This window comes from Stegostoma tigrinum, chromosome 5, assembly GCF_030684315.1.
Source record: "Stegostoma tigrinum isolate sSteTig4 chromosome 5, sSteTig4.hap1, whole genome shotgun sequence".
Lineage (NCBI taxonomy): Eukaryota > Metazoa > Chordata > Chondrichthyes > Orectolobiformes > Stegostomatidae > Stegostoma > Stegostoma tigrinum.
Genome location: NC_081358.1, coordinates 114,335,920 through 114,357,346, shown reverse-complemented (window position 1 = coordinate 114,357,346; position 21,427 = coordinate 114,335,920). Strand labels below are relative to the sequence as shown.

The 21,427-nt window shown below is 42.6% G+C and overlaps 1 protein-coding gene across 4 annotated transcripts in view; it reads left to right on the top strand.

Moving 5' to 3' along the window:
• The window catches only part of acss2l (acyl-CoA synthetase short chain family member 2 like), a 133,036-nt gene extending 112,488 nt beyond the window's left edge, over positions 1 to 20,548 (top strand). For all 4 annotated transcript variants that reach the window (XM_059646227.1, XM_059646225.1, XM_059646226.1 and 1 more), the window contains 7 exons: positions 3,194 to 3,250; positions 3,346 to 3,426; positions 5,020 to 5,128; positions 7,453 to 7,521; positions 9,922 to 10,098; positions 17,502 to 17,576; positions 17,684 to 20,548. In XM_059646227.1, coding sequence (XP_059502210.1) covers positions 3,194 to 3,250; positions 3,346 to 3,426; positions 5,020 to 5,128; positions 7,453 to 7,521; positions 9,922 to 10,098; positions 17,502 to 17,576; positions 17,684 to 17,811 — 696 coding nt within the window. In that variant the 3' untranslated portion in view covers positions 17,812 to 20,548. The remainder of the gene's footprint in view (positions 1 to 3,193; positions 3,251 to 3,345; positions 3,427 to 5,019; positions 5,129 to 7,452; positions 7,522 to 9,921; positions 10,099 to 17,501; positions 17,577 to 17,683) is intronic.
• Positions 20,549 to 21,427: the final 879 nt, after the last annotated feature.

Here is a 21,427-nt window from a genome sequence, read left to right as displayed (position 1 = left end):
CCACAAATGGCAATCGATTCTAGGTCAGTTGTTAATTTTAAATCTGAGCTAATTTTTTTATTAAGCAAAAGCATTAAGGGTTTTTGCTAAAAGAAGGTATGGGGAGATAGACCACAGATCAGCCACAAGCTTAATGCCCGAATGGCCTACTTCTGTTCCTATGCTTCTACGCTTCTCAAAACGGCACGAATATTTCTTTATAACATGAATACATCCTTCACTGTGGAGTAAATGACACAGTGGGCTGGATTTCTAATTGTTGGCAATCAGGGAGAAAGGTGGTGAGGATAGAATCTGTTTTCCATTGGGATGGTGATGCTCATCGAGGAACTGAAAGTACAATGCAAGAAACGGAAGATACTGTTCATTCTCACAGTAATATGTCTCCAAACATCCTATTTGGTAAAAGTAGAGTGGCACAGAGCCAAGAAGCTCCAAGTTTTATTCTTGACCCATGCTGAGTGAGCTGTTATGGTTTGAGCATCTTAGCTTTGACTTCTTAAGGTAGGAGGGGAAGTTCATCCAGGTCATTATGGTTCTGTTAAGTGCTGCTAAATTATCATGTTTATGGATATCAGTTAATGACGGGAACTGGATTGGTATGATCTAAGTTGGTGAGATAGTGGAGAGTCTTGTCCCTTGGAAAGGATCTGCGTTTCAGGAGTTGGCTGTAGGGGGAGGGGGGAGGAACACAGCAGTATTAACATAATAATGTATGAAAATGACTAAAATATACATCTTTCACATAAATGTACAGCTGATATTTTCCTCCTGTTTTCTAAAACAAGAACAGGAGCGGTAATAGTTGAAGGACTAGTAACATTTTCCAATTGTCACTAGTTCTATGCCTAATGATTGGAGAGCGGAAATGTGGCATTGTTATAACAGAAGGGTGTTTGGTCATGTCTAGCAGCTAAAGGACCATTACCTTAACATCAGAATAAGGTTTTGGAAACTATAGTCAGGGAAAAGAAATCAAAGGCAGGTGGAAAGTTTTGATTTAAGAATAGCCAGCACAGATTTGTAAAGGTGGGTCATGCTCAGCTGATCTCATTGAATTTCACTCATGAAATATCATAACAGGCTGATGAAAGGAAATGCTAGAAATACTCAGCAGGACTAGCAGCATCCATGGGGAGAGAAACTGAGTTCAAGTTTCACGATGATGACATTTCATTATGTCTAAAACACTGGGCTGATCTTTGTCCCTTCTAGTGCAACACAACCAAAGCAAGAACAGTGGAGTTGAAAAAATTAGAATCTCAATGTTGAAAGAAGTTTCGCAATATTGCCCTAAGGTAAATGGCAATTTCAGAATCACATGACTGAGCAGCGAATATCTCATTCCAATACTTGTATCTCATTAACATTTCAGCTCTTCTTATTTATGTACCACTTCCAATTTTATTCTCATTCCCCAGGAAACTAGACAGCACAATTCCCAACGACTGATTGCTTGATCTAACCATCATTCGACTGTGTCTTATAGAGTCATACAGCATGGAAATAGACCCTTCGGGTCAACCAGTCCATGCTGAACATAATCCCAAACAAAACTAGTCCCACCTGCCCGCTCCTGGCTCATATCCCTTAAAACCTTTCCTATTCATATGCTTATCTAAGTGACTTCTAAACTTAATAACTGTGCCCACATCCACCACTACCTCTGGAAGTTAACTTCACATGCGAGCTATCCACTGTGTAAAAAAAAAGTGCCTCTCGTGCTTAATATCCTGCATGTTCCATGGGAACCATCTTCCTTGACCCTCAGTCCATATGAATCTTTATTGACAAACTACCAGCCTTCCCACATTGCTCTCAGGCCCAATTGTCACACCATTTCAGTCCTCCAGTACTCTGGAGCTCAGGGTCTCCTATGATTTGTGTGCTTCTGCCAGTTTGCTTTGTGTTCAGGGACTCATCCATAAGAGTAAACATCCTTTCTGCACCCACCTTGTCGAGATCATTCGGGATCTTATAAACTTAATTCATGGCATCCCTCACTTCTCTAAACTCCAGTGGTAACAAGCCCAGAATGTCCAACCTTTTGTAATAAGATAGCCCACTCTTCCGGGTATTAATCAAACAAACCTTCCCTGAACCATGTCCAGTGCATTCATACTTTCTTAAATAAGGAGACCAAAACTGTGCACGGTATTGGAGATATGGCATTGCTAATTCCCTGTATAGCATCCTTACGTTTATCTTAAACTCCTCTTGTAATAAAGTCTGGTGTTTGATTAACCTTGCTTAATCTGCTGGACCTGCATAATATTATTGCAACCCACGTAATTGAACATCTAGATCCCACCTCAGAATTCTGCAATCATTCTCCATTTAAATAATATTCTGCTTTTTTATTCTTCCTTCCAAAGTGGACAACAACTTCACATTTTCCCACATTATATTCCACCTGCCAGATTCTTTCCCACTCACTGAACCTATTTGGTTTTGAAACTGAAATATATACTGATAATTCAGTCTATGATTTGTCAGCTATGATTTCCATGTCATTGGCCCTAGATTGTATTTTGACTGAGCATCACCAATGTGACACACACAATTGCTACATACAGCTCATGTAAGAGAGATTCTTGTTTGATAGCCAGGGGAATCAAGGGATATCAGAGATAGGTGGGAAGGTGGAATTCCATACATAAACAGATCAGCCATGATCATGCTAAATTGCCCATAGTGTCCAGGGATGTTCAGGCGAGGTGGGTTAGCCAGGGGAAGTGCAGGGTTATGCGGATTGGGTAGGGAGATGGATCTGGGTGAGATGCTCTTCATAGTGTGTGGATTTGATGAGCCAAGTGGCTTGTTTCCACACTGTAGCGATTCTATGATCTTGTTGAACAATGGAGCAGGCTCAAGGGGAAAAATAGCCTGCTCCTTGTCCATAGATTCTTATGTGTGTAAAACGGAGTTTTGGTGCTTTTCCCATTGGTCAGCATCTGATTACTTTATTGCTGTTGAACTCGGAAACTAGATGTTAAAAACTCCCCATTATCCCTCAGTCATTGCAATTCCTTAAAGATCCTAGTATACCTTTGGTAGATTGCAAGTAGAATAGCACTGCACTGACCTGCTAAGAATGTTTCTGTGCTAGCTAGCAATGAACAAAAGTGTACCAATCAGCATGTTGCTAAATAGAGACTGGCGTGTAGCATTTTTGTCTTGTATCTCTGTACAGGGTGGCCCAATGATGACTCCTTTGCCTGCTGCTACACCCTTGAAGCCAGGATCAACTGTAAGCTTTAATTTAATTAATTGCATCAATGTTTTCTTTCTCAGGTGTGAGCTCTTTTCCTCCTTCAGGAACTAATCTTGTTTGTCTTCCTCCAGACATTTCCGTTCTTTGGTGTTCTGCCTGCAATTCTCAATGAGCATGGTGAGGAACTGGAGGGAGAAGCTGAGGGTTACCTGGTAGGTGAGAGATAATGGGAACTGCAGATGCTGGAGATTCCAAGATAATAAAATGTGAGGCTGGACGAACACAGCAGGCCAAGCAGCATCTCAGGAGCACAAAAGCTGACGTTTCGGGCCTAGACCCTTCATCAGAGAGGGGGATGGGGGGAGGGAACTGGAATAAATAGGGAGAGAGGGGGAGGCGGACCGAAGATGGAGAGTAAAGAAGATAGGTGGAGAGAGTGTAGGTGGGGAGGTAGGGAGGGGATAGGTCAGTCCAGGGAAGACGGACAGGTCAAGGAGGTGGGATGAGGTTAGTAGGTAGCGGGGGGTGCGGCTTGGGGTGGGAGGAAGGGATGGGTGAGAGGAAGAACCGGTTAGGGAGGCAGAGACAGGTTGGACTGGTTTTGGGATGCAGTGGGTGGGGGGGAAGAGCTGGGCTGGTTGAGGGATGCAGTAGAAGTTCAGCTCCAACAGAGCCTTTCAGAACTTGTGGTCTTCTTGCTAAGTATCTCACACAGCAATGAGGTTCAACATAATTCTTGTACACAAAAGAGATTGTAATTCTTCAATCACTTGTGAAATTATCCACAAACTGTTAACCTCTTTGCTGCTGTGTAATGTACCACTGTGATGCTAATATAAAGTAAAAGAAATAGAAAATGCTAGGCTCGAAATGTCAGCCTTCCTGCTCCTCTAATGCTGCTTGACCTGCTGTGTTCATCCAGCTCTACACCTTGTTATCTTGGCATAAGGGAAGTCTAGTTTATAGCGCACCTTTCACAACTACAGGACATGCTTACATACAATGAGGTGTTTCTGAAGTGTAGTCAATTTTATAAATGGTTGCACAGCTGCTGGGAGATTTTGTATGTGCTGGTCAGTATACTGACTCATTGGCTTCCAAGTCTGAAGCTGTCACTGCACAGAGACTTCAGGAATCAGCATAGGAGAGAAAACAATTAGAGGGAACATTGCACACAAAAACAGATGTTGCTGGAAAAGCTCAGCAGGTCTGGCAGCATCTGTGAGGACAAAATCAGAGTTACCAGACCCGAAACATTAATTCTGATTTTTTAATTCACAGATGCTGCCAGACCTGCTGAGCTTTTCAAGCAACTTCTGTTGTTGTGTTTCTGATTTACAGCATCCGCAGTTCTTTTTGGTTTTTTTTTAAGAGGTAACATTGGTTGTAAGTAGGAATATGGTAATAAATCTGAGAACAATAAGGAAATAATGACAAAATAGTTTGTATTTTTTGATTGAGGAGTAAATATTCACTTGGGAGAACCCACTGTTGGTATGGTTGGATGGTACCGTGGGCTCTTTTACGTCCACTAATGTCTATGTTGTGTGAGGCAAAAGCTCCTGCATTTCAGCATTATCTCAATTCTGTATCATGGTAGATTTCCACCCTCAGGTTTCTGGGGTAGAACTTGAGCTCACAACCTTCACTGGCAGAAGTGTGATTGAATCATGGCTGCCATGTAATAAAAGGGATGTTTTAATTATCAGACTAATTATTTAAGCAAAAAGCAAACTGCACAGCATGTCAGTTTTCCTGGAGTTTTCATTCACTGGTGAAATCATTGCTTCTTGTTTCTGTTTCAGGTATTCAAACGACCTTGGCCATCCATACTGCGCACTGTGTATGGAGACACGGAGCGCTTTGAGGCAACTTACTTCAAACAGTTCCCAGGATTTTATTTGACTGGAGACAGTAAATTATTACGTTACTTTAAATAATTTTTAACAATATACGCAGGCTCAAATTTCTGTCAGAATTTACTTTGGCTGAACCCATATTCATTGGTGATCAGTTTAAAGCTGTGTGGCTGAAATGTTTCTTTTACTCCTCGTTTACGCAAGGAAATTGTAATTCCGAATACATTCCAGTGTCAAACCGGCATGTCTTTATTCAGCTGGGAATTGTGCACAATGCAAGGTAATAAATTGCAAGGCTGTACCAGACAAAATGCATCAGGATAACAGAATCGAGTGCAGAAACAGCGTTACAGCCACAGAGAAGGTGCAGAGAGCCATAGAGATCAGAATTAACATTTGAGAGGTCCATTCAAATATCTGCCTACAGCGGGGAAGAATCTGTTCTTGAATCTCTTCATGTGTTTATTCAAAATGTTATATCTTCTGTCCAATGGAAGAGAGTATAACCGAGTGGGAGGGGTCTTTGATTATGTTGGTCATTTTTCTGAGACAGTGGGAAGTGTAGATGGAGTCAGTGGATGGGAGGTCGGATTGCGTGATAGACTGGGCTCTGTTCACAACTCTACAGTTTCTTGCAGTCCCAGGCAGAGCTGTTGCCATACCAAGCTGTGATGCATCCAGATAGGATGCTGTCTATGGCGCATCTATTAAAATTGTCAAGTATCCTAATGGATGTGCCAAATTTCGTTAGTGTCCTAAGGAAGTAGATGCTGTTAGTTTTTTGACTGTCCTGTTGATATGTGTGAACCAGGACAGTTTGTTGGTGATGATCACTGCCAGAAACTTAACACCCTTGACCATGTCCACCTCAGCTCCATTGATGCAGACAGGTTGTGCCCTCCACTCTGCTTCCTGAAGTCAATGAATGCAGACAGGTTGTGCCCTCCACTCTGTTTCCTGAAGTCAATGACCTCTCTTTCATGCTGCTGACATTGATGGAGAGATTGCTGTTCTTTACACCATTCCACTGAGCATTCAATCTCTTTCCTGTATTCTGTCTTTTCATTGTGTAAGATCCAACCTACAGTGGTGGTGTCATTGGCAAACTTGTAAATAGAGTGAGGGCGGAATTGGGCCACATACCCATGAATGTATGAGGAGTAGAGTAGAGGGCTGAGTATGCAGCCTTGCGGGACACTGGTGTTGAGGATTATGGTGGAGGAGGTGTTGTTGCCTATTCTTACTGATGGCAGTCTATGGATCAGGAAGATGTAGATTGAGTTACAGAGGGGGATCTGAGATCTAGGCCTCGGAATTTAAAGATGAGTTTGTTTGGAATTATCGTGTTTGAGGCTGAACTGTAAGTCAATAAGTAGGAGCCTGCCATAAATATCCTTGTTATCCTACCTGTTCGAGGGATGAGTGGAGGGCCAGGGAGATGGTGCCTGCTGTGGACCTATTGCGCCGTTTGGCGAACAGCTAAGGATCAAGGCAGAGATAATGTGAACTGCAGATGCTGGAGAATCCAAGATAACAAAATGTGAAGCTGGATGGACACAGCAGGCATGGAGCACAGCTTTTGTGCTCCTAAGATGCTGCTTGGCCTGCTGTGTTCATCCAGCTTCACACTTTGTTATCAAGGATCAAGGCAGTTTGGTTGGCTGGAGTTGACGTGAGCCATGTCTAACCTCTCGCTACTAACTTCAGTAGGGAGTAGAACTCCCAGTTCATTCACTGTTTCCCAATGGGGAACATTCGGCATGCAATCTTCTACACACTCACTAATGAAGTCCATAACAGTAGTGGCATAGTTGTTTGGGTTGGGTGCTGAGTTCTTGAATATGGCCTAACCCACTGACTCTAAGCAGACCCACTGAAGCCCTTCCATTGCTTTGACCCAACACTGCATTACTTTTTGAGCTGAGTCCTCATGCTCCAATTTCTGCTGGGAGGAGGAGCACAGTCTTGTGATCTGATTTTCCAAAATGCGATGGGAGATGGTGTGGTCAGTATCTCTGATGGTTGTATAGCAATGGTCAAGGATGTTTAGTGGGACAAGAGATATGTTGATGGTATTTTTGTAGCCAAGAGGCAATACCACATTGGGGTTGGTTTGGGGATCGGAGGTACATTTGAAGGTCCATTTGCAGTTCTTCTTGAAGTGTTACGAATGAATTCGCTTCACCATGAAGTACAGTTCCCGACTGATTTGAAGCAAAGCAACATCCTGAGTAATTAATTTGGGAAACATGAAGGTCACCAGAAGTGACCCGTAAACATGTTCCTTACCATTTTTTTCACAATTTCTCAGCTTACATGGATATGCATCTTTTTCAGCTAAGCAAATGTCACTGTCTCACGGAAAGTTTTGTTGTGCAGGTTGCAGACGTGATGCAGATGGTTATTACTGGATCACCGGAAGAATAGATGACATGCTGAATGTCTCAGGTAGAAATTTTACCAGTCTTTCAGTTTGTTCAGACCTGTTTGCATTGGAAACAAAAACAGTCACGTCATTTCTGACCAATCGAGGAAGTCTGTGTATACATATTAAAGGAAGATGAACATTTAGAAAGCACTTTCGCTACTTTAGAGCATTCCAAAGTGCTTTATAGCTGGTAAAATACTTTCAGAGTGTAGTCCCCACTGTAATGTGGAAAACACAACTCAGCAAGCTCCCACAAATAATAATGTAGTTATGATAACATCATGTACTTACTTGAGTTATGTTGGTTGAGAGATAAATTTTTGCCCCAATCCCGAAGGGAGAATTCTTTCGCTCCTCAAACCAGTGCTTGGGATCTTTTACAATGACTTGGCAAGGCAGATGGAATTTCAGTTTAGCATGCTGTTTGGAAGACAGCACTGCATCACTGTACCTCATGTCAACCAGAGATCATGTTCTCTGGTCTCTGGCTGAGACACAAACCTGGAAGCTTCTGACACAGAGACCAGAGTATTACCATTGCGATATGCTTGGTATTTGTGCAAATACTCCTCCATGCATTATGCCCTACATTGCAGAAAATCATAACACCTGTGTGGTGTATAAACCAGTGGTTTCTTATCCTTTTGTGAGATGTGGACCGCATTGTCAAGGCTAGTATTTGTTACTCATTGCTCATTCCCCTGAGCTGAGTGCTTTGTTAGACCATTTTGGAGGATGGTTAAGAGTTAACCACATCACTGTGAATCTGAAATCACACACAGGTCGGGCCTGGTATGGATGGCTGATTTCCTTTTTTTTTAACAACGATTGATGGCAGATTTATGGTTACCAGTGGTGAGATTGGCTTTCAATCTCACATTTTACTAATTGAATTTCAAGTCCACAGCTGTGAAAGTGAGGTTTGGTTGGGTGGTCTAGGGCATTGATTTGGCATTCTGCAATACTAGTTGTGATTTTTTAAAAAATTCATTCATGGGATGAGGGCATCACTGGCAGGTTTGCATTTATTGTGCATCTGTAATTGCCCAGAGGGCAGTTAAGAGCCAATCATATTCCCGGGGGTCTGGAGTCACACCAGGTAAGGATGACAGCTTCCTTCCCTAAAAGACATTAGTGAAGCAAGTGGGTTTTTCTGACTATCAACAATGGACTCTTAATTCCAGATGTTTAAAACAAAATTTGAATTCAAACTCTACCATCTGCCATGGTGGGATTTGAACCCAAGCCCCCAGAACAGTCCATTGATAATACCACACAGCTATCACTTCGCGACCTGCAGTTAGTGACACCGCCCCCCCCCCCTCCCCCCCCCCCCCACCTTTAATATCCTGAGAATTGGCACTGACTGTGAACTCAACCTGACTGGCCACATAAATACTGTGACTGTTAGAACGGGCTGGGGGCTGGTCATTTTGTTAATGATGCCTCAAAGCTTTTCCATGATTCATATGTCGAGGTTGGTGAGTTAGAATACTCTTCGCTTACTTCAAGAAATTCGGTGCCATATTGGGCAAAGTCAGCAATGATACATGATTTGGAAGGAAACTTGAGATCGCATTCAGCAAGTCAGCCAATTTACACAGTCTGACAGCAGTGAGCCATTGCTGCACTCTATAGTACCCACAGGATGCTCTAGAACAAATGACAAAGCTTCTTTGGAAGCACCTCCCAAATCCCCAGCATTCACCTCTTAGAATGAGAAGGGAAGCAGGTTCATGGGAACATCGTAACAGCCAAGCTCCCCTTCAAACCACATGCCATTCAGACTTGGAGCTAATGAAATCCTGGACTCCTTTCCTAACAGCTCTGTGGGTGTGCCTAGACCATGTGAATGAAGCAGTTCAAGAGGATGTCTCCTCACCTCCTTCTAAAGGCTACTTAGCGATGGATGCAAATGCAAACCCTATTGAAGTATGTTTGAGCTAATACCAGACTCTTTGGAGTGACTTCTCAGATTTTCAGAGGAAACCTGTTCACTTTGGGCAGCTTTTCACTTCTCTGGCCATGGACAGAAGGCAAAACTTATCCCTAAACCTGAGGATATCTGATAACCGTTGGCTTCCATCTGTCATTCAGATGAGAGTGGGAACTATGTTTCTCAGAAGGGAAGTGAGGAGGAGATGTTCCAGGCTGGAAGAACATAACACATCAGTGAGAGGCCTGAATGAGACTGTAGTGGGACCCTCAAGGGAAAGTGAAAAATATTGACTCTGAATTGTCTCTTCTGTTTCAGTCTGTCCTCTGACTAGAGCCCAAAGGCTTTCATGTGCAGAGTGCGGTTGGGACTGTGGTCAGGATCTGGGCGATGGGGTTGAGGAGAGGGGTTTTAATGTGTTCTGTGACAAACCACTTGTCCTACGAACCTCACTAACGTGTATTTGATATTTTTGCTTATGCAGGTCACCTGCTGAGCAGTGCGGAGGTAGAATCTGCCCTGGCAGAGCACAGTGCAGTCGCTGAGGTTGCTGCGGTAAGCCACCCACACCCAGTGAAGGGCGAGTGCATCTACTGTTTTGTCACTCTCAAGGACGGAAGAGAATTGACTCAGTCCATTACAGATGAACTGAAAAACAAAGGTACCTTTGCCAAGAGAGACTGGGGGTAGGGGAGAGTTTGCACAGGAAAGGCTCTGATTATGACATAACATACATTTCCCTATAAACCTGGAGCATGCAATTTACCCGACACATTCTTTATTGTAAGGGAGGTTTTGCTAGTGCTCGGTGTAAAAGCATAAGAAATAGCAGCAGACTAGGGCGTTCAGCCCCTTGATCCCTCTCAACTGTTTAATAAGCTAATCGCTGATCTTATTGTGGCTTCAAATCCATGTGAACTCACGAGCAAGGAGTAAGAGTAGGCCACTTGACTCTTCAAACCTGCTCTGCCATTCAATAAGATCATACTTGATCTGATTTTAACCTCAACTCCACATTCCTGCATAACACCCTGATAATCTTTCATTCCCTTGGTAATCAAGAATCTATCTACCTCGACCTTAAAAATATCTAAAGATTTAACCCTCTGGGGAAAAAAAATGGTTTCCTCATCTCTGTCTTAAACTCCTTACTTTTAAGCTATGACTCCTGGTCCTAGATTCTCCCACAAGAGGAAACATCTTTCCAACTTGCACCCAGTCAAATGCCCTCACAGCATTATACATTTCAATTACGTCACCTTTGACTCTTCTAAAATGCAGAGGATGTCCTACTAGTGTCTCTAGCCTTTCCTGATAAGGCCCTCTGCTAGTCCAGGTATTAGTCTAATTTTTAAAAAAAAACATCAGTGGAGAGAAAGCAGAGTTAAAAGTTTTGGGCCCTGTCCTGAAAAAGGGTCTCCCTTCCAGGACCTGTTGAGTTTTTCCACCAACTTCTGTTTTCACTTCTCATTAGTCTAGTAGGCCTACATTCCAGGTATTTCACCAGTAAATTCTACTTTTCTGTGTCCCTCCCCCATATCTCTTAAATGCCTTGTTGATCAAAAGTCTGTTACAAAGTTTGCAGGCACACTGAATTTTTGGAAGAATTCAGGAAGCTTGGTAAAGTCTGTAAGAAGGACTGGTGGATACAGCTGTCTGTCTAGATCATGTATACTCAGTACTGGGGGCTTCAGTTACAGGTATGGGTTGCAGTATCAGAAGGAGATGAACAAGAAGTAGCAGAGAAGATGGGCTGCTTCAGAAAGGAGGATGATGAAAGCCGGAAAATAAATCTCTTTTACATAGTTATAGTACCCGATTATATGAGAAACCCCCAAAGCACCTGCAACGAGGTAACCTCCAGCAAATCAGATCAAAATCAGAGTAAACTAGGGGGAAACAGATCTAAAAAATTCCTCTGTGATCCTATGAGATAATTAAGTCTAACCCAGGAGATCACGTACGCACATCGTTTATAACATAGAAAACTGACATTTTCACGGAATCACAGAATCGTTACAGCACAGAAGGGAGCCATTTGACCCATTGTGTCAGAGCTATCTCTGCAAGTTAGCAATTCACTGAGTGACACTGCTGAAATGGGTTCCACAACCCTACACATCTTCCACTTCCAATGTCACCAATTTCCTCTTGAATGCCTCAGTTGAACCTGCTTCCACCTCACTCTGAGTCAGTGCATCTCACATTCAAACTGCTGTTTGTTGGAAAGATTTCCCTCACATCACTATTATTTCTTTTGCTAAAGTGTTGCTGCGAAAAAAACATCTCATATGTAAAATCCTGCATCCAAATTGCCAAAAAAAATGCAGTGCAATGAAATAATACTTCAGCAGGAGTACCTGGCTAACCTTTGAACATGTGACCATTTGACTGACTGTCATCGAGTCATGGAGATATACAGCACAGAAACAGACCCTGCAGTCCAGCTCGCTCATGTCGACGGGGTATCCTGAATTAATCTAGTCCTATTTCTAGACCTATTTGACAGCATTTGGCCCATATCTCTCTAAACCCTTCCTATTCTGTACCAATGCCTTGTAATTGTAGTCACATTTATCACTTCCTCTGGCAACTCATTCCATATATGTAGCACTCTCTGCATGAAAAGGTTACCCCTTAGGTTCCTTTCAAACATTTCCCTTCTCACCTTAAACCTAGGCCCTCTAGTTTTGATCTCCCCTACCCCGGGTAAAAGACCTTGGGTATTCACTCATGATTTTTTAAACCTCTATAAGGTCACCCCTCAGCCTCTGAAGCTTCAGGGAAGATAACCTCAGCCTAAACAGCCTCTCCCCGTAGCTCAAACCCTCCAACCCTGGCAACATCCTTGTAAATCTTTACTGAACCCTTACAAGTTTCACAACATCCTTCCTAGAGCAGGGAGACCAGAACTGAACACAGTATTCCAAAAGTGGCCTGACTAATGTCCTGTACAGCCACAACATGACCTCCCAACTCATACTCAATGTATCGTCGAATTAAGGCAAGCATACCCAACGCCTTCTCCACTATACAGTCTACCTGGGGCTCCCACACTAGCCTGATGTGTGTAAGCTGCTTGGATCATTTCTTCAATGCCAACACTGAATTGTTAATAAAATAGCCAATAGTAAAGCTCCACACCAATTCCTGGAGAACACCATTGGTAACTGAAACTAAAATCTATTGACTACAATTATCTGCTTAAGGGAATTCAGCTAATTCTGTGCCATAGGTTTCCAGTACTTCCAGGACAGTCACTATTTTTTCCATTAATGAGATGTGAAACCAGATGAGGTTAGGTGAGCATGACAACCCTTGATATCAAAGGTGCATTTGACCAAATGTGGCAACAAGGACCCCTAGCAAAACTGGAATCAGTGTGAATCAGGGAGAAAACTCTCCACAAACCTAGCACAAAGGAAGATGGAAGTAGTGTTGAAGGTCAGTTACCTCAGCTCCATGACATCACAGCAAGAGTTCCTCAGGGCAGGGTTGTCCTAGGGCCAACCATCTTGATCTTCATTAATGACCTTCTCTCCATCAGAAGGTCAGGAATGGGGATGTTCGCTGATCATTGCACAATGTTCAGCCCTATTCACAACTCCTTAGACTCTGAAGCAGTCTGTGATCCATATGCAGCAAGACCTAAACAATATCTAGACTTAGGCTGAAAAGGGGCAAGTGATATTCACACCGCACAAATGTCAGGCAATGACTGTCTCCAACAAGAGAGAATCTAACCATTGCCCATTGACATTCATTGGTCTCTCCATCACTGAATGCCCCACTATCAGCATCTTGGGGTTACCGTTGACCAAAAATTGAACTGGAGCAGCCATGTAAATATTGTTATAAATACGTGTAAGAAGCCAGGATGTCTCTGGCTGCTATCTGTCCTCTTTCCTCCCCACCTACAGGGTACAGTTTAGGAAGGTGATGGAATACTTCCCATTTGACTCTATGAGTGCAGCTGCAACACTCAAGAAACGTGACACCATCCATGAGAAATCTGTCTGCTTGACTGGCCTCCCATCCACCACCTTCATCAGTTGCTTCCTTCCCCACTGGTGCACTGTAGAGGCAGTGTGTACCATCTACAAACTGCACTACTGAATTCCGCTAATCTTCCTTTAGCAGCACCTTCGAAACCCACAACCTCTCCCACCTAGAACGACAAGCACAGCAGATACATGGAACATTGTCACCTGCAGCGATCCCCTCCCAGCCACTCACCATCCCCAATTGGAAATACATTGCCATTCCTTTCACGTTGCTGGGTCAAAATCCTGCAACTCTGGAGCTTACAGCATTGTGGGTCTACCGATATCCTGGGAAGTGCAGCAGCCTGTAGTAGGACTCTATATAATATAACTCTATGGAAGAGTGCGCGCACGGTAGCCTTCCTCATTATTATCTGAGCTGGGTACACAGCTGTATAAGGTATCTGCAGGAACTGCTCTGGAAACACTACACATACGTGGGTGGTATAGTGGCTCAGTGGTTAGCACTGCTAATTCACAGCATCAGGGACCTGGGTTTGATTCCAGCCTCGGGTAATTGTCTGTGCAGTTTGTCTCTGGGTGCTCGTGTTTCCTCCCACAGTCCAAAGAAGTGCAGGTTAGGTGGATTGGCCATGCTAAATTGCCCATAGTGTCTGGGGATGTGTAAATTGATGGATTAGCTGTGAGAAGTGCAGGGTGATAAGGTAGGGGAGTGAGTCTGCATGGAATGCTCTTTAGAAAGTTGGCATGGACCTGTTTCCACACTGTAGGGATTCGATGGAGTGTTTCTAAGTTATTTTCCTGGTGCCACGGGGACTAATGAACAAGATGGCCTCACCTAGCCTCCCCAGCGTGAGTTACAAAATAAAATCAGCCCCAGCGTAAGGAAGATATATGATTGGAGAGAATGTGGACAAAGTGCTCACACAAAGGGAAATCTCTGGAGAATTTCACACCCAGAGCATCTGCCAAACACCTGTCAGTAGAAGTTAGCTAACAATAAGTTGCCGGTCAGTCTCTCGGATGTAACTGCGCGTTGTGAAGGGTGGGAGCTTGAAATAGGGACAAAATTGAACCAAGGAGAATGCTAAAGACATGGCAAGTCTGAAACTTGCATTTAAGTTGTGGTTTCTCAGATCACAACAGCTCAAAAGCATTCCACAATGAGTTGTGTTCAGTGCAGTATCAATGGAACCTGTCTTTCTTATGTGTCTCTTTCTCTTTTCCATTTTTTCTCTTTCCTTTTCGCTCCTGACCTGCAAATTCTGGCTCGTGTTGATTTGCAATCAGCCATTCTGTATTTCTTAACCTGGGAGTTAACTACAGTACCATGGTTGACATGAATTCTGTACATTGCCTCAAGCTACAGACATACACTTTAAACTAAATGATACTGGATAGTGTCAGAGATAATGGGAACTGCAGATGCTGGAGAATTCCAAGATAACAAAATGTGATCAGAGATAATGGGAACTGCAGATGCTGGAGAATTCCAAGATAATAAAATGTGAGGCTGGATGAACACAGCAGGCCAAGCAGCATCTCAGGAGCACAAAAGCTGACGTTTCGGGCCTAGACCCTTCATCAGAGAGACCGGATATCCAGTATCAGAGATACTGGATAGTATTTGCCTTCTGCAGTCCCTGGGGAACTGGACACCTCTCACGGCTGCAGCCTGGCCTTGGGGATTGCTGGGCCGTGGAGAAGGGCTCTCATTTTTACTTCCACTCCCTCCTCTGACTGTACATTCCCAGATGTTTTCTCTTTGAGTCACAGTGCCTGCACCTCTAACCCTGTGCTATTAAAAAGAGTGCTGAGAGCAGCACATTTGTTCTGTGAACCTGCTACTTCACATTGGCTGATGCCACCTACAAATCAAAGAACTGCTGTCAACTCCAGTCAGAGTGGGGTAAATATCGGGGCAGGAACGAGGATAAATTATAGCAGAACTGTAATGAGACTGTCGTGCATCACCCACTAGGGAGAAAGTGCTGATGGATGGGAAAGCAAAACAGGAAAATTTACGTGAATGGAAATTAAAATGCATGAAGAATCATGAAATGTATACAGCAGATCAGTCAGTCTTGAGTTGAAAGAGAGATTTCCGGGTGCTGTGATGAAATTTTCCAAATACTGGCAGAATGTGCCATTTATTTCCAATATTTTTAGTGATTCAATTTCTTATTGCACTGATTTAAAATTCAAATCTGCAAATTACAAGAAAACGTTTGAGGCAGCAACCTGGTTTGCTGGAATGGTCTAACATTGGACAACTCTTAAGATCTCATTACTTCTCCTGCCAAGTTGGTTCGATTTGAAATGTCTGCAACTTTAAATCAGCCTCATGCAGAATAAATAGACATGGACCTGAATGCGCTGCCTCCTTTTTGCTGCAGACAGTGTGTCAGTTTCATAAACTGAAGGTCCTGAGTTCAGTCCTCAAAGGGGTCAGTATTGTTTCTTTTTCCTTGTTGTCTCTAGAATTGTCTTCCCCAGAAAGCAGTGCAGGCTGGATCAGGGAACTCATTCAAGGCTAGCTTCGATCAAATTTTGATTGTCAGGGGAGTGGAGAGACCTGGTCAGAAAGTGGAGGCGAGACCCGCAGTCAAATCAATCGTAATTTCATTGAATGACAAAGCAAGCTCAGAGAGCGAAAATGGCCAGCTCCTACATCCTACATCCTAACTTAAATTGCTCCTTTCATTTACTCAGGATATTCCAAAAGACTTTTAAAAAATATTTCATAGGATGTGGGTGTCACTGGCTAGGCCAGTATCCACTGCCCATTACTAATTAGCCTTGAACCAAGTGGCTGCTTGAATGTTTCAGCTGGTGGTTTGGAAAGAACGATACTGCTGTGGGTTGGGAGTCACATGTAGGCCAGACCAAATGACAATTTCCACCAGTGGCTGCCATAGGATTCGAGTCCATGTCCCCAGTAGTCTCGCCTCTGGATTACTAGTCCCGTGAGGTTACCACCGTCTCCTCGATATAGTTAATTAAGTACTTTTAAAATATCATTGTAATGTAGAAAACACAGCAGCCAATTCACACACAGCAAGGTCCTACAAATAGCAATGAGATAATGATCTGCTTTTAATGATGTTGGTTGGAAGGTAGGTTTTAACCAGATCCCTGGCAAAGCTCCTCTGTTCTTCTTTGTGCAGTGCCAGAGGATCTTTATATTCATCTGAGAGGCCAGTGGTGCCAGGTGTGGGGGAGGCAGTGGAGGTATTAATGTTTCATCAGAGAGATAGCACCCCTGGCACTCCCTCAGTCCACTGCAGGATCAACCCTTATCTCATGCTGTTGTCCCTGAAGCTAGGCCTGAATCCTGACCTGACTGTCATCCACTTTATCACATTCATCGTAGCACAGATTGATTTTGTGAGCCAGAATACATTACAATGGGACAGTGGATGGAACCTTTATGACCTCCTTGCTGTAAGAAACCCATACGGCATCAGATGTGGGACCTCGTGGTGCCTGAGCTTTCTAAAGCATGGAAAGATGTTAGTGTATGAAGAGATCGGTTAACACTATATTCACTGAAGTTTAGAAGAATGGGAAGGATCTCTTGGAAACCTATAAAATTCTAACAGGACTGGACAAGATTACCACAGGAACGATGTTCCCAATGACTGGGAAGTCCAGAAACAGGGATCTCAGTCTATGAATACAGGATGGGCCATTTAGGATTGAGATGAGAAATTTCTTCACCAAGAGATTGGTGGGCCTGTGGAATTCTCCCTCGCAGAAAGCATTTAAGGTGAAAACACTGCATGTTTTCAGGAAGGAGGTATATATAATTCTTATGGCTAATGGGATCAAAGAGTATGGGGAGAAAGTGGGAACAAATTGCTAAGTTGGAAAATCAGCCATGATCATACTGAATGGGTGAGCATTATTGAATGGCTACTCCTGTTCCTGCTTTCTCTGTTGAACCTATTCCACAATGCTGTTGCTTACCAGCTGGACAAACAACAAAGCAAAATCACTTGAAAATAAAACAGTTAAGCCGACTAAAATCACTTGATATCTTTTTTTTTTATATTTGCAGTACGACAAAAGATTGGACCCATAGCAACACCTGACTTCATACAAAATGCACCTGGGCTTCCAAAAACCCGTTCAGGTAAAGCATGTGTCACTGTGTAGAATTGAAACTGCAGACGGTTTGTAAAGAACACCCAGCTAAAAACAGAACACATTGTTAACCAAACATTTCTTTCTTCCCCAAAGGTAAAATAATGAGACGCATCCTGAGGCGTATTGCTTGCAATGAAAAAGATTTGGGGGATACTTCCACTCTCATAGACCCAAGTGTGGTGGAAATCCTGTTCAGCCAACGATGTCAAGCAGCTGCTTAAATTCTGATAAAGAAGGGCATTTTCTGATAAATTCAAATACTCAGCTGAGCGTCTCGAACTGACTGGCCCAAATAGGGGCCAGTAATTGCAATTGCACGGATCTTCCAGCTTTTTAATGAAAACAAAAATCAAATACTTAGTAACCTGTCTCTTTAAGGAATGTCTGTATAAACCCTTCACAATATCTAATCACTTCTGAAATAATCTCAGGATATTAAGCCATCTCTAATGTAGTTGGAAGTCAATTACATATATTGATCATTGTGTGAAAAAGTCCTTGTTAGCAATCCTCACATTACCTTTCTCAGACTTGAACTTAAGTCCCCAGTTTCTATTGGCACAATTCAGACCCATGGTCTGAATTGACTTTTTGAATACTTTGACCAAGCTTAGTGATCTTTCTAAATTAATCTCTCAGATCCTTTCTTTCCAGGTTGAAAGACTCATGGATCTGCAGTTTCTCAGAGTTACAGAGTGATATTGGGAACAGCATCTCTATTCTGCAGTGACTCCAGTGTTTTAATGACCCTTCTGTTTCTCACTGATCATCATATTTGCACTTATGCCACTGATTACAGTAACACTGCTTGGGGAAGTGTGTTTCTCATTTTGTCCTTGTGGGAAGTTGTATTCATCCTCCATCTGTTTGAATCTTTTATAAATTCACCTCTTTTTGACTGTTTTCCCACTGCAGGATTTGTGCCGATCACTTTTTCCCTATGTTTCTCTTTACATTTGCTAATATGTTTAGGGTCATGTAGTTTAGCGTGAGGTTGTATATTTTGGGTTATTTAACCTGTTGATCACCATTCCTCAGGCAAGGGGAGAAGTTGAGAAGGAGAGTCTGTCATGGTAACCTCAGCTGGTGGTGGGAATTGAACCCATGCTGTTGGTGTCACAATGAATCACAAACCAGCCATCTAGTCAACTAAGCTAACCAAAGCCAGTTCTCCACCTTATTCCTAAGTATTTTCAAGGGATCTAATTCACTCACCTACTCCAGTAATACATTCTGCAATCCCACAGCTCTCTGTACAAAAACTTTCTTATGTTCATCACAGTTCTTACACCTTGTGACTTTTCATTCTAGATCCATCAGTCATTGGAATCACTGGTATCCACTCTGTTCCATTTCTTCAAAGATCATTTACACTTTTAAATCGTCCCATGATCTACTCTGTTTTGTTAAAAATGACCACAACTTTTCAAGTCTTTCTTCAAATGAAAATTCTTACTATTCGGTATCTTAATAAATGCTGATTGTGAACACAAATTTGATTCCAAATATTTGTATTTTGCCAGTTAACTGCAATTTTCTCCTTAAGTTAACAAATCATCTTGAGAGGGATAGTCACACGACCAAGCCACATCCTGTCTTCTCCCGATAGTCACAATCTCTCCAGCTCTGATAGCAGGGTGGACAGAACATTCCCCAAATCCTGCTGGAGAATTAAAACCATACAGTGCCATTGTTCCTGGTAGAGGTTAACTAACTCAGTACGAATCAATTGCAGGCACAATGGGCCAAATGGCCTCCTTCCTCTATGATTCCACCTGACCTTATGACCCAGAGGGGTTTTCAGGTTGGCACCTCAGTAAACTTGTACCCCCTCCGTTGCCAGCACACAGTAGCAGCAGTGGGCACCATCTACAAAATACACCCCAGCAATTTGCCAAGGTTCCTTCAACAGCACCTTCCAAAATCACAGCCTGTATGATTTAGAAGAGCAAGGGCTGCAAATGCATGGGACCAGCATCACTTGCAAGTTTGTCTGCAAGTCCCTCATCATCCTGACTTACAACTATATCACTGTTGTTTCACTGTCGCTGAGTCAAACTCCTGGATCTCTCTTCCAAGGGGCATTGTTGGTGTATTTACAATGGTTCAAGAAGGCAGCTTACTACCACCTTCTTTCAGCCAATTATGGGTGGGTAATAAATGTTAACCTTATCAGTTCCCTTATTCCCATGAATGAAGAATAAAAAGCTTTGCAGTGTCTAAATTTACAACTGAGCTATCCAGGCCGTACCTTAACCTATATAACTATACCTGATAATGACACCATTCATATTAATTGCTTTCGCTTTAAGAGTGAAGCATTGCACTCACTGCTACTTAAAAACAGCACTTTTTGCTAATTCTAATGAAAACATATATTAAAATGTCAGCTTGATGCCAGGAAGATTTCTTATTAGTATCTCTCACTCCTTAAATTCTTACTGAGTGATGCATTTCTGTGAACCAGAAAGATGCGACAGATCAGTCAAAGAAGTCTGTCAAACACCAGCTTGGACGTTTTGCATTTTCCTGTTTCTAAATAATTTCAACTTTACAATGTATCATTCCCACTGCGCCTGTCCTTTGCTATAGCAAACAGCAGAATTAAACTAAGTGATTTCTCTTCCTTTGCCTTGTAATTGATAACATTGTGTACATAATCCTTGAAACTAGATTATCAGAAAAAGTCTATCAATCTCTTAATATTCCCACGCTTTGAAAGTTCATGAGTGGGGTATTTGATATTGAAGAAGTTAATTTGGTTTAAATATATTGCAATTGTTTTGATGTAACTGTTACTAATATCACATTTTGTGACTCTAGTACCGTTGAAACCTGTGATCCTCAATCAATATAGTATAAATATTTCTGGACGACAAGGTTCAGGCCAAACCCATGGTGTGTGTCTTTTACTCAGTAAGCCCTCAGAAAAGACTGTCTACTTAAATTAATAAAGGTGATTAAAGAAGTAACTCTATGTTATGGTTATTTTTAGTTAATTATTTATGATTATGTATTAAATTTTATTAAACTGCCCCTGTGCAATATAACATGTTTTGTTTCCTGTTTTTGACTATTGTTCCTCTCTGTATGTGAGAGCTGGTGGACATTTCAACATCACCATGCAGACACTAAGTTATCAACACTGAAACCTCCCACTCTAACATCCGTCCTACCAGGCTTTCCTGAGTGCTGTTATTTGTCAGGATGATACTTAACCTTCCACACAATGAGTCCACTTCATTACATGTTGATTTTTCTGAACCAGCACAAATTGATTCAGGAGTGAGTGAAATATCATCTAATTGCTATTGAAATATCATTTAATTTGAGGTGGCACCATGGTTCAGTGGTTAGCACTGCTCCCTCACAGCCCAGGGAGCCGGGTTCAATTCCTCCCTCAGGCGGCAGTCTGTGCGGAGTTTGCACATTCTCCCCACCATATCTGCATGGGTTTCCTCTGCGTGTTCCGGTTTCCTCCCACAGTCCGAAGATGTGCAGGTTAGGTGGATTGGCCGTGCTAACTTGCCCATACTGTCAGGGTAGGGAATGCAGGAATAAGGGGGGGGTGGGTCTGGTTGGGATGCTCTTCGCAGGGTCAGCGTGGACTTGATGGATGGGCTGAATGGTCTGATTCCACACTGTGGAGAGTCTATGATTCTATGCTGGATTTGCTTCCGCACTCACTTATAAATGCAATCTCATCTGCTACTAAGCTAATTTAATTGCAACAGAGCTTTTCACAAATAAGCTGAATGATTAGTTATTAATAGGAGCTTTATTTCTTGATCTCCTATAATGAACTATTGGGCCATCAGTCAAGTAGAACAAAATATT